This window comes from Zophobas morio, unplaced genomic scaffold (assembly GCF_036711695.1).
Source record: "Zophobas morio isolate AGI-343-1 ecotype UQ-CSIRO unplaced genomic scaffold, CSIRO_AGI_Zmor_V1 ptg000030l, whole genome shotgun sequence".
NCBI classification, from domain to species: Eukaryota; Metazoa; Arthropoda; class Insecta; order Coleoptera; family Tenebrionidae; genus Zophobas; species Zophobas morio.
Window position 1 is genome coordinate 1,053,156 of NW_026972135.1, and position 13,716 is coordinate 1,066,871.

The 13,716-nt window shown below is 35.6% G+C and overlaps 1 protein-coding gene across 1 annotated transcript; it reads left to right on the plus strand.

Annotated features, from left to right (window-relative positions):
- The first annotated feature begins 1,013 nt into the window (after nt 1–1,013).
- Nucleotides 1,014–13,449, plus strand: LOC135137938 (odorant receptor coreceptor). Its single transcript, XM_064067718.1, has 7 exons — nt 1,014–1,186; nt 1,240–1,511; nt 1,558–1,721; nt 1,777–1,990; nt 2,039–2,231; nt 12,536–12,896; nt 12,953–13,449. Exons 1-7 carry the CDS (start codon nt 1,014–1,016, stop codon nt 13,001–13,003), a joined length of 1,428 nt encoding a protein of 475 aa, XP_063923788.1. The 3' UTR covers nt 13,004–13,449.
- Nucleotides 13,450–13,716: the final 267 nt, after the last annotated feature.

A 13,716-nucleotide genomic window follows, 5' to 3' on the forward strand; every position in this document is an offset into this window, starting at 1 on the left:
TGGATGCGAATTTCGTTCTATTCGTGTATAATCTCAAAATGTACATACAATAAAAAGCTACTGTGCTTCATAGAAAGCTACTACTACTTGATACAAATTGTAATTTATGTTTCGTTGACTTACTTCAGTCACTTTAAAAATTATATATATGGAAAGTTCCAAGTGTACTCGGTAGTCTCTGAAACTTTTTTAAGCCTTCTTCTCTAATTCGAACCTCCTAGAATTGTCACACGAAGCTTCCTGAGTTTTTTTTTTTTTTTTTGTATATGATGCTACAGAAAAATGACATCGTTCCTTTTATTTGCCTCTCAGTCTCGAACGGTTGACTTATCCGGCTCAAACGACATCTTTTTTCACTAAAAAAACCCCAAGGAATCGACTGGTACGAACCATAAGCCGAGATCTAGTACCGTTTTCAAATGGTGAATTTGTAAATCCAAAAAATATGTTTTGAGATGAAAACTGAAACTCGATTGGAATTGACATCGAATTGGTATTCATCAACTGATGGCAGAAATGAATTCTGCACTACAAAGTTAGTCTAGAAACTCAATTTCAGGTAGATTGGAAGAGTTCCATTTTTTTGCCTTAGTTATTTTTAGCATCCTTAATATTGCGAAAATTTTGGATTTCTACCATCTTGAATTATCTCGGTCAATTAGGATTTCAACATTGTGAAAATTGATGTCTTCATTAGTTCTGTTTTTCTTTACATCTTCATTTCTTCTTTATTCATTAGTTGTTCTTTTGTGTTGTTTTTCCTTGGTTCATCCCTTTTCTGCATTCCTTTTCCAATGAATTCTTCTAAATTTACTTGTTATTCCGAAATCTTCTTGGTTTCTTTGTACCCATCTTGTCTTCAACTCCTGCTATATTTTCTATATTCATCTGTAATTCAGTTTCGCAGACTATCAAGTGAAATACCTACCTTAAGTGGCTGAATAAAAATAAAATAATAATAATGATATATAACAAACTACCCCACCAGTCTGACCACCCCATCCCCGTTCCAGATGATGAAATTCAAGGTTTCCGGCCTTGTGGCCGACCTCATGCCCAACATCAGACTCATCCAAGGCTCGGGTCACTTCATGTTGAACTACCATGCAGACAACTCCGGAGCCTTACACACCTTAAGATTAGGCTACTGTTGCGTAACCTTAGTCTTCATGCTACTACAATACGGGTAAGCCCCACCCTTCCTGCCGACTCCGCCCATCACTCCACCCATGCTTCCAGCTGCAACTTCGTCAACCTGGTCCTCGAACGAGGCGACGTCAACGACCTAGCCGCTAACACCATCACTGTCCTCTTCTTCACCCACTGCATCACCAAATTCGTGTACTTCGCGGTGCGGTCGAAACTGTTCTACAGGACCCTAGGTATCTGGAACCAACCCAACAGTCATCCTCTCTTCGTGGAATCCAACAACCGGTACCACGCGCTAGCGTTGAAGAAGATGAGGCGGTTGCTGTACATTATCATAGTGTGGACATCCTTCAGTGCTATCGGTAGGTGTGGGGGGTGCCGGTGATGGGTCTTAATGGGTGATTTCAGCCTGGACATCCATCACTTTCGTGGGGGAGAGTGTGCACACGACTAAGGACCCAGAGAACGAGAATTTGACCATTTCGGAGCCGATCCCGAGACTGCTGGTGCGAGCGTGGTACCCGTGGAACGCCATGTCCGGGATGCCCCACATGCTTACTCTCATATTCCAAGTGAGTACCAATGGTTGTCTCCAGCAATCGTTGTCTTATTTCGTGGTAATAATAGGTCTACTACGTGTTTTTCGCCCTCGCCCATGCGAATCTCTTGGACAGTCTCTTCTGTTCATGGTTGATTTTCGCGTGCGAGCAGCTGCAGCACCTGAAGGAGATCATGAAGCCACTGATGGAACTATCGGCGACTTTGGATACGTACGTTCCGAAGAGTGCCGATTTGTTCCGAGCTCCAAGCGCAACATCTCAAGACAATCTAATAGAGAATGGTAGGTTTTGGGTGGTGTTGGGGTTTTGTCTATGAGTTAGGGTTTCAGACTATAATTCCAAGAATGAAGATCTAAAGGGGGTTTATAGTACCCGGCAGGAACTGGGAGGGCATTTCCGGGGAGCTGCCCTTCAGAACTTCGGTGCAGGGGGGGTTGGACCCAATGGTCTGACCAAAAAGCAGGAGTTGATGGTGAGGTCGGCTATCAAGTATTGGGTGGAGAGGCACAAGCACGTGGTCAGGTAATGATAATATTTTTTTATTGTGTTATATTTTACATCTACTTTTTTGACTTCAAGATTTAAAATTCTATGTTTTGATACGTGATCTTTTCACAATTAAAGTTTCGAATTTTGTGTCTACGCTGTTTAGTGATGCTTGCCTTAAGAACAAAGAAATCGAAGTCTTTCGAAAAAGACAAAAAAAATGTGAAAAAAAAAAAGATTTTTGAAATAATTTTTCAAATTTTTAAGCAAACGAGTGATGATTGAGGAATTTGAATATTTTTTCGTTTTTGTGTAAGGAAGTATTGTAATACAGTCCATCTGGCTAATGACTACTTTCATGTTTTCTCGATATTTTATGACTTTTTTCAAGCGCATGAAAAAATAGGACACCCGTTTCTGTCTTCTGTCAATTTTTATTAAACGGATCTCTAAATCTACCGGACCGATTATTATCAAATTTTGTATATACAGGGTGAGTCCACTAAGCGCCGGATCGATATCTCATTAACTATTAGAGATAGGAAAAAGTCAAAGACCAAAATCATACGGTTCTTTAAGGACTGTACTCTAGAATTATCTTGAACTCGAGTTTTTGGAAAATGTAGAGTTGAGTAAATTTTTACAAGAAAGTTTTACGTTTTCCTTATTGTGTTATATTTTACGCCTATTTTTTGGACTTTAAGTTTAAAGCTCTATATTTTGAACTTTTGTTCTCAATATTATTTATCCACTATTTAAGGACACAGCTATTGGTTTTTTGATGAGGTTTCAGCAAAAAGAGAATGGATCTTAAGAAACAAAAAAATTAGAGCTTCTAAGAGTTGGGTTTAGGTTCTTAAAACTTTACGTCAAAATCTCATGTTTTTGAAAATTTTGACTTCATTTACTGAAAATTTTCGGTTGTTGCTCAAAAACATGTTCAACGTGATTTTTCAACTTTTGAATAAGGTATTTTCTTTTTTGCCTTTTTTTTGCGTTTGACATTGCTTCTAAAAATTTGAATTATTTTGTTTACTCCGTAAATGTTGATATTGTCCTTTTTACAAACTGATAATTTTCTTTAACATTTTGAAACAATAAAATGACATTTATTAAGAAGAAAGAAATCAAAGCCTTTCGAAAAAGACAAAAAAAAATTTGAAAATAAAAATTTTTGAAATCATTTTTCCAATTTTTAAGAAAAGATCTGAAAAACTGATAATTTAGGAGTTTGGATATGTTTTCGTTTTTTTGTAAGAGAGTATTGTATCAGGGTGCCATCTGGTAAATGGCTACTGCCATGTTTTCTCTACATTTCATTACTCTTTTCTAGAGAATGAAAAAATAGGACTCCCGTTTCCGTGTTCTGTCCTCTATCTCTGTCGATTTTTATTAAACGGATTGTCTCTAAAACTACCGAACCGATTGTTCTCAAATTTTGTATATACAGGGTGAGTTATTAAGCGCGGAAGCGGTATCTCATTAATTATTAGAAAAAAAAATCAAAGTCTGTCTTACAATATTTTGTACGAGGATAAAAAAAGGTTTGTGCTTTGTTGTGCTATCAACTACATCAAATTTTAATATACAAAGTGTTAATGTATAATATGAATTATGAATATAATTTAATATCTAAAACCCTGTACTTTATCATTGTATTTTACTCTATTTTTGTCCCCATTCTTCTAATGTATCGATGTGTCTCTTAAAAAAGTAATAAAATATAATGGGGTGTTCTATTTGAAAAAACTGAAATATCGATGTCTGAAAATTATTTTTTATAAACACTCTGTATATGAAAATTTAATCTCATTTATACCATAACAAAGCGGGTGCCTTTCTTTATCTTTCCACAAAACGTTGTAACACAGACTTTAAAGATAACCCTACTCTGATTTTTTTTGTGAACTCTTCCATTACTAAAAAATTTCAGAAAAATTTAAATAACGCGTGTTACGTCTTAAAAACAGAACACTCTGTATAGTTTACAAACAATTTTAGAATATCTCAAAGCACGGAACAACTTTTTTTCTACTTCTAATAATTAATGGGATATCGTACGCTTAGTGACTCACTCTGTATACAGGGTGATAAAAAAATGATATAGTTGCTCGATGATATCTTGTTAGGCACACTCTGCAGAACTCGAAAAAATGGTTAAAAAATCTGTGAACCAAATTTTTGAAAATATTAAAATTCAAAACTAATGAATTTACTTCAAAATTCTGATGTTTTAACGTGAATTTGATTGAAAATTTAAAATTCTAATGTTAACCATTTTTTTCGAAGTGTTCTTAACAACGTACCATTGATCACATACGTCATTTTTTCATCACCCTGTATATTAAAAATATCGTGTAGGTGGTAAAATGCTAATCAAACTTTGTTTAATCATACAAATCAACAATTTGATGACGTCAACTCAAATGTTTGTGCTTGTGGTTTATGAATCCACCTTGATTTTTTTATGTTTGGTATACAAATTTCTGCAAAATGTCCAAATTGTGTACCACTTTTTTATACTAATAAGAGTAATGGACCGAATTGGTCATGCTGACTCAGTTGTTTTTTAATTTATAGGGGTTAATTTATAATTTTCAAAAAAAGTCGATATTTTGGGCTCTGACTCCGCTATTGAAATTAAAATATTTTACAACTTTTTCTTCCAAAATTTCGTAGTTTTTAATACAGAAAATATATATCCTTAAGAAAAACCAAGTCTTTTGATTCGAAATTAAAAACATTCGAATATCGCAAAATCGAAAATTTGAAAAACGTAAAAAAAGCGAGAAATCGACTATCGAAAAAAACGAAAATTCGACAAACTGGAAAACCGAAAATTCGAGAATATAAAAATCGAAAATCAAAAACCCAAATATCCAAATGATCCAAGAATATATGGAAAAAATATTGAAACTCGCAAAATCGAAAATTCTAAAATAGAAAAATCGAAATTTCCAAAATTTAATTTTTGAAAAATCGAAAAGCCGAAAGGTCGAAAAATCAAACATCCGAGAAATCGAAACATTAGAATATTGCAAATAGAAACAGAGAAATCGAAACATCAAAAGATCTAGAAATTTAGAAATCGAAATTCGAGAAATCGAAAAATCGAGAAACCGAAAAATTCGAAAAAAAAATTGAAACTTCAAAAAATCCAGAAATGGAGAAATTCCCAAAACTGAAGTGTTCAAAATTTGAGAAAAGAAAACTTGAGAAATCGAACAATTTTAAACACAGGAAAAAATCGAAAAATTGAAAAATTTAACTCTTAAGAAAACGAAAAACTGAAAAATAAAAAGAAAACTAGAAATCGTGTAATCAAACCTTACGAATTATGAAAAATGAAAACGAAGACATTTTCTCTGAAAATTTTCTTAGACGTTGTCTTTGAAGATTTATCCAGAAGATTCTGTCTAAGAGTTACTAAATTAAAATTTACTCCAAAATTTGACCCCCTTTCGACTTTACGAAATATTGTAACTTTTCACAAAAATTTGGTAGGAGTGATTTTAAAAGAAAAGATTTATAATTTTGTTTACATTTGGAATCTGTTCAACATGACTTCTATTTTTTTTTAAATTTTCAAGATCAATTTAAAATTTAGAATTAGATCTAAGGAACATGAGCGCAAAATAGTCATGCCAGTACTAAAGTAGATCTTCTTCTTCTAGATCTCACCTGAAAAAATTCTTCTAGATCTTAAGATTCAAGATATAAGTGTATTAACATAGGACTAATAATTTCTTCTTCAAATTTTTGTTTCTTTTAACTTGGTTTATTTTTTCCGTACTTGTTTAGTGTGTTTCTTTAAAAAAGTCGGGTGTTAAAAAAATAAAAAAAACAAAGTTTTTCTTAAAGAAAAACACAAAAATTACAATATTCAAACAATCTGAAAAGAAAAGTTTTTGACATTTTTTTCATGATTTTAAAATTGTCTATACCTACAATATGACATTAATTAAAAAAAAAAAAGATTCAAAAGTGTGATGTCGAAAAAGACGTCCATAAATTTAATTTCAATTCACACACTATCCCAGTAGCTTACAAAAGCATACCGAGAACCCCAACAAGTAGTACTATGTAGATCAATACATAGAATTTTTATTAGCGTGGGAAACAGAGCGGACGCCTGACTCGTTTTAGAACCATTAAAAATTCAAACAGTGTTGATTGATTTCTGTATCAGCGATATTAATAATGGAAACGCGAGTAGGAAGAGAGGAGCCCTAGTTTTAAATTTTCTTGTAATTTATTTTACACTAAGAAAAACAAAAATAAACAAACGATAACAACGGGTTTCCTTTCGACAACGAACCGACTGAACATAAAGTCTTTATGTGGCACGAAACCGTCTCGGAACGTCTAAGAGATGAATTAGAGCAGAATTGTCGTGAGAGTTCCACTTTTCCTTATAAAATATTAAATGCATAATGAGAGAGGTGTGGACTCGTGAGAATGAGTGTAGGAAGTTGTTTCCGAGAGGTGATTTATTATTTACGGGCTTGTACATTATACACAAACGTGTTAAAATTTTGGTGGAGCTGTGGTAACTTCATTAATTTCGTTTTGTAAGGCGGCGTAAAGTTGGCAGAAGATATTTGTCTGAATTTTGTAGCTTTCGCTTCGTTGGAATATTCACGGCGAATATTTTGCTTCATTGTAAAAAAAATGTTTTGGTATAATTTCATGACCTATTTTATGCTTTTTTTATAGTTTGCTAGCACGTATTAAACTGAAAATTAAATACGAAGTGTCGATTAAACGTTTATTGGATTGCATTGTTTTATATGTATTTGTATCACGCAACTGAGGATTTGGGGATTAAAACTGCCTGCAAATGCACCACGAGTATCGATTAGTTTGAACAAGGGTAACATAAATTATTCACAATACGACAAACTTCAACCGTATTTTAAACTCCCCATTTAAAATATATAAATATTTAGTTTAAACAGATTAAAATTAATTGGAAACTCCGTCTGTTATGAAAGCAACAGCCGCTTAGAAAATTCTCGTGAAAATAAAAATTTCCCGAAATTATGTTTTAAAACGACTCGACTGCTTCAACACCAATTGGGTGCTTGATTCCAACGTAAATTTTTATACAAGAACAATACGTAATAAAGAGCACAATTAAATTTATAACATTATTGTGAACCAAAGAAAAGACCAATAAAATGTAGCAGATTTTGTCACCTTTTGTCAAATTTAACAGGTTAAAAACAATATTTTTGCGCAAGCCTCATTCCTAAGTTGAATTTTTGTTTTTTGATTTTTTTCGTTTTTCTATGACCATCTACTAATCAAAAGATTTGTCAGAATTCGAAAGAAAAAGTCAGGGTTCCCATTTAAAAAAAGGTTGATGAATAAGTGTCATTCTAAAATAAAATTGACCTGTCCGAGGATGTTTCAAGAATGCGGAAGAGAATTTTGAATTTTGTGCGGAACTTTATCAACACTCTGTATATTAGAATCATCTTTTCGATTAGAATTAGAATTCTTCTCAAATCATTTTTTTTTAGAAATTGTGTGTTCATTAGGTGTTTTAAAATTATGAAAATTCAAGAAATACACCGATTTACTATGAAATTTTAATATATAAAAGTAAAATTTTAACACGAATAGAGGCAGAATGACAAAGACTTTATGGTAATTTGGGTAAGATTTATGTATCAACTTCTTCAGAAATAAGATTTTTATAAATTGACCTCTGGAAATCATTCGAGATCTCTGGAATTCTCTGATTGTTCTGGATTTTTCCGTATTCTTTCGTCTTCTTTTGGATTTTTTCGTAGTTTCTAAGACCTCCGGATTTTTTTGGATCCTTCCCGATTCTTTCGAATTCTCAAAGATTCTCTTGGATTTTTCGTATCTAGTATTCTTCGATATTCTTTCGGATTCTCATGGATTTTTTTGTATTCTGTCGAATTCTTCTGCGTTCTTTCGGATTCTCCCGGATTCTCTAGGATTTCTCCGAATCCTCTCCGACCCTCTTGGATTTTTTCGTAATTTCTAGTATCCTTCCGTATTCTTTCGGACTTTCGGATTCTGTCGAATTCTCAACAATTATCTTGGATTTTTCATATTCTTTAATATCCTCCCGTATTCGTCAGGATTCTCTCGGATTTTTTGGATTCTATCGGATTCTATAGGAATTTCTCGGAATCTTTTGGATTCTGTCGAATTAGTTATCTTCTATTCTCCCACATTTTTTCGTATTCTTTCGTACCTTCTCGGATTCTTCCGGATTCTTTAGGATTTCTCCGGATTCTCTCCGATTCTCTTGGATTTTTCATATTTTTTAATATTCTCCCACATTCGCCCGGATTCTCTCAGATCCTCTAGGAGTCTCTTGGAATCTTTCGGATTCTCTCGAATTATTTTCCATTCTCCTGGATTTTTTCGTATTCTCCTGTACTCTTTCAGATTCCCTTGGACTTTTGCATTTTCTTTCGGATTTTACCGGATTAGCTAGGACTTTCTCGGATTTTTTCGTATTCATCCAGATTTTTCCGACTCTCTAGAATTTTTTTTCTAATTTGTTCTTTCGGATTTTCTCTAAGTCTCTCGGATTCTTTCGGATTCGGTTGGATTCTTTCAAATTCTTTCCGATATTACCGTATTCTCTGGGGGTATTTGGGATTATTTCGGATTCTTCCGGATTCTCTCGAATTCTCTCCGATTCACTTGGATTTTTCGTAGTTTCTAACTATCTCGCATTTTTTTAGATTCTTTAGGATTGTCTTGAATTCGAAACGATTCTCTTGATTTCTTCGTTTTCTCTAATATCCTTTCATATTCTTCCGAATTGTCTTGAATTCTCAACGATTCTCTTGAGTTCTTCGTATTCTCTAATATTCTTCCATATTCCTTCGAATTCTCTCGGATTTTTTTGGATTCTGTCGGATTCTTTCAGATTCCTCAGGATGTTTGCATTTTCTTTCGGAATTTACCGGATTATTTAGGAGTCTCCCTGATTTTTTCCTATTTATAGAGATTCTGTTTGATTCTTTAAATTCTTTCTGACTCTCTTGAATTTTTTCGTAATCTCTCGTTTTGTTCCCTATTCTTTCGGATTATTTCAGATTCCCTAGGATGTTTTTATTTTCTTTTGGAATATACCGGATTATCTAGGAGGCTCCTGGATTTTTTTGTACTTATTCAGATTCTGTTTGATTCTTTCGAAATCTCTCCGACTTTCTTGAATTTTTTCGTTATCACTCATTTTGTTATCTATTCTTTCGGATTCCCTCTGAGTTTCTCGGATTCTTTCGGACTTTTACGGATTCTGTTGGATTCTTTCAAATTCTTCCCGATATTACCGTATTCTCTGAAGGTCTGTTCTTTTCGTCCTTTTCATCCTTTTCGTCCGTTTCGTCCTTTTCGTACTTTTCATCCTTTTCGTCCATTTTGTACTTTTCGTTCGGTTAGTCCTGTTCGCCCTTTTGGTCTTTTTGATCCTCTTCCTCCTTTTAGTCCTGTTCGTCATTTTGATCCTTTTCGACCTTTTCGTTCTTTTCGTTCTTTTGGTCCTTTTAGTCCTTTTCGTCCTTTTGGTCCTTTTGGTCCTTTTGGCCCCTGTCGTCCTTGTAATCTTTTTCGTCATTTTCGTCCTGTTCGTCCCTTTCGTCCTGTTTGTCCTTTTCGTCCTCTTCGTCTTTTTCGTCCTTTTTTTCATTTTCGTTCTTTTCGTCCTTTTCGCCCTTTTGGTCCTTGTCGTCCTTTTCGTCCTTGTAGTTCTTTTCGTCCTTTTGGTCCTTTTCATCCTTTTCGGCATTTTCGTCCGTTTCGTCCTTTTGATACTTTTCGTCCTTTTCGTCCTTTTCGTCCTTTTGATCCTTTTCGTCCTTTTTTGTCCTTTTCGTCCTGTTCGTCCTTTTCGTCCTTTTGCTCCTTTTCGTCCTTTTCGTCCTTTTGATTCTTCTCGTCCTTTTCGTCCTTCATGTTTCGGATTCTTCCGGATTGTCTTGAATTCTCAACGATCCTCTTGAGTTCCTCGTATTGTCTAATATTCTTCCATATTCTTTCGAATTCTCTCGGATTTTTTTCGATTGTATCGGATTCCCTAGGAGTCGCCTAGAGTTTTTCGAATTCTCTCGTGTTCTTCCGTATTCTCTCATATTCTTCCGGATTCTTCAGGATTTCCCCGAATTCTCTCCGAACCGCTTGGATTTTTTCGTATTCTCTCGTATTTTTGCAGATTTCCCCGGATGTTTGCATTTTCTTTCGGAATTTACCGGATTATCTAGCAGTCTCTCGGATTTTTTCGTACTTATCCAGATTCTGTTTGATTTTTTCGAATTCTCTCCGACTCTCTTGAATTTTTTCGTAATCTCTCGTTTTGTTCCCTATTCTTTCGGATTATTTCAGATTCCCTAGGATGTTTTTATTTTCTTTTGGAATATACCGGATTATCTAGGAGGCTCCTGGATTTTTTTGTACTTATTCAGATTCTGTTTGATTCTTTCGAAATCTCTCCGACTTTCTTGAATTTTTTCGTTATCACTCATTTTGTTATCTATTTTTTCGGATTCCCTCTGAGTTTCTCGGATTCTTTCGGACTTTTACGGATTCTGTTGGATTCTTTCAAATTTTTCCCGATATTACCGTATTCTCTGAAGGTCTGTTCTTTTCGTCCTTTTCATCCCATTCGTCCGTTTCGTCCTTTTCGTACTTTTCATCCTTTTCGTCCTTTTTGTACTTTTCGTCCGGTTCGTCCTGTTCGTCCTTTTGGTCTTTTGATCCTCTTCCTCCTTTTAGTCCTGTTCGTACTTTTCGTCCTTTTTGCCCTTTTGGTCCTTGTCGTCCTTTTCGTCCTTGTAGTCCTTTTCGTCCTTTTGGTCCTTTTCATCCTTTTCGGCATTTTCGTCCGTTTCGTCCTTTTGATACTTTTCGTCCTTTCGTCCTTTTCGTCCTTTTGATCTTTTTCGTCCTTTTTTGTCCTTTTCGTCCTGTTCGTCCTTTTCGTCCTTTTGCTCCTTTTCGTCCTTTTCGTCGTTTTGATTCTTTTCGTCCTTCATGTTTCGGATTCTTCCGGATTGTCTTGAATTCTCAACGATCCTCTTGAGTTCCTTGTATTGTCTAATATTCTTCCATATTCTTTCGAATTCTCTCGGATTTTTTTCGATTGTATCGGATTCCCTAGGAATCGCCTAGAGTTTTTCGAATTTTCTCGTGTTTTTCCGTATTCTCTCATATTCTTCCGGATTCTTCAGGATTTCCCCGAATTCTCTCCGAACCGCTTGGATTTTTTCGTATTCTCTCGCATTCTTGCAGATTCCCCCGGATGTTTGCATTTCCTTTCGGAATTTATTTTATTTTTAATTTACCGGATTATCTAGGAGTCTCTCGGATTTTTTCGTACTTATCCAGATTCTGTTTGATTTTTTCGAATTCTCTCCGACTCTCTTAATTTTTTTCGTAATCTCTCGTATCGTTCCCTATTTTTTCGGATTCTCTCGGACTTTTACGGATTCTGTTGGATTCTTGCAAATTCTTTTCGATATTACCGTTTTCCCTGGGGGTTTTTGGGTTGTTCCGGATTCTTCCGGATTGCATTGAACTCTCAACGATTCTCTTCTATTCTTCCATATTCTTTCGAATTCTCTCTGATGTTTTTGAATTCTCTAGGAGTCTTCTAAAGTTTTTTGAATTCTCTCGTATTCTTCCGTATTCTCTCGCACTTTTTCATATTCTCTCGGATTCTTCAGGATTTCCCCGAATTCTCTCCAATTCTCTTTGATTTTTTCGTATTCTGTTGGATTCACTCGGATTATTTCAGAGATCTCTCCAATACTTTTGGATTTTTCCGGTAAATTCTCGTATTGTCCCGTATTCTTCCGGATTCTGCTGGATTCTCTTCAAGTCCTTCGGATTCTTTAGGATTCTCTCGGATTCTCTCAGATTCTTCAGAATTCTCCCTGATGTTCTTGGATTTTTTCTTACTCTAGAGTATTCTTTCGTATACTTACACCTTCTGCATTTTTTTGTTATTTTTTCGGATTCTCTTGAATTTTCTCGAATTTTCAATGATTCTCTTGGATTTTTCGGATTTTCTAGGATTCTCTTGGGTTTTGCGTCTTCTTTCGATTTTTGGACTTTCTAGACAATGCCAGTGTGAAAAGATGTCTCACATTCGAGTTTAATTTTGATTTCAAATATTCGTCAAAATTTTAAAAATATTTAAAATTGAATGTTATTGCAGATCAAAAACACTGTCACCAGTTTAGTTCGAAAAATCCATAAAAATCTATTTCTGTAAGGATTTGCCATTATCATGAAAAGAAAAAATTGAAACTGAATTCAAACTGGAACTTTACACACACTTTCCCTTTTAGGTTGGTAACCGCCATCGGCGACGCCTACGGTGTGGCTCTCCTCCTCCACATGTTGACCTCGACCATCATGCTAACCCTCCTCGCCTACCAAGCCACCAAAATCACCGGAGTCGACAAGTACGCAGCAACCGTCATAGGCTACCTCCTCTTCGCCCTAGCCCAAGTATTTCACTTCTGCATCTTCGGCAACCGCCTCATCGAAGAAAGCTCCTCGGTCATGGAAGCAGCCTACAGCTGCCACTGGTACGACGGCTCCGAGGAGGCCAAAACCTTCGTCCAGATCGTGTGTCAACAATGTCAGAAGGCCATGTCGATCTCCGGCGCCAAGTTCTTCACGATTTCGCTGGACTTGTTCGCCTCGGTGAGGATTTCCCCTGTCTGGTGAAACCTAGTGACTTTCGCTTTGTTCGGTTGCAGGTGCTGGGTGCCGTTGTTACCTACTTCATGGTGCTGGTACAACTCAAGTGAGGCAGGAGGCGTTTTATCATTTTTATCAAGTTGCTAGAGGCGCTCACTTTTTCTTTATCGATTATAAAAATGACAGTCGGTATGAGTTCCTCTTGACTCAGCACGCGAGACATAATTTTCGTTTGAAGTTAGGTTAGGAGCACGAGGCCACGTGACACTCCGGTGGCACTCAAACTGACTTTTTATAAATCAGACTTGTGATAATCATAGTTGAATTTTTCAATTACATTGTTGTCGATGTTAAATTTTTAAATATGTAATGATAAGGTTAATGTTTATATAAATTTGAGGTTAGGTCTGCACCTCCGTTCTAATTTTCTCGAAAGAGTGCACCGACAGCATTCATAAGTGTCTTAAAAATTTATCATACAGAACGTAGTGGAGACGTTTTGACACTTCAAGTACCTGACGATGGCGGTGATGACTTTAGACTAGTGTATTTTCGAGGGGGGAATAATAACGCTGTAATTAGTATTAGTTAAACTTAACTATTTTAACTTATGGAAATTTACAGATCAATAAAGTTTGATGTATAAACCCCAGACTTTCATTTATCAAGTTAACTAACTCAATGACGTCACTCCAAATTGTTGCTGAGCGCAAATCGAGTCGGCCCGCCTTTCCCGCGTGCACCTTGCGGCCCCAATCGATCGTCCCCGGCCCAGGCACCCTGCAGCTGCAGCGCCATCTCGATGCATCCGGCGCAATGTCAC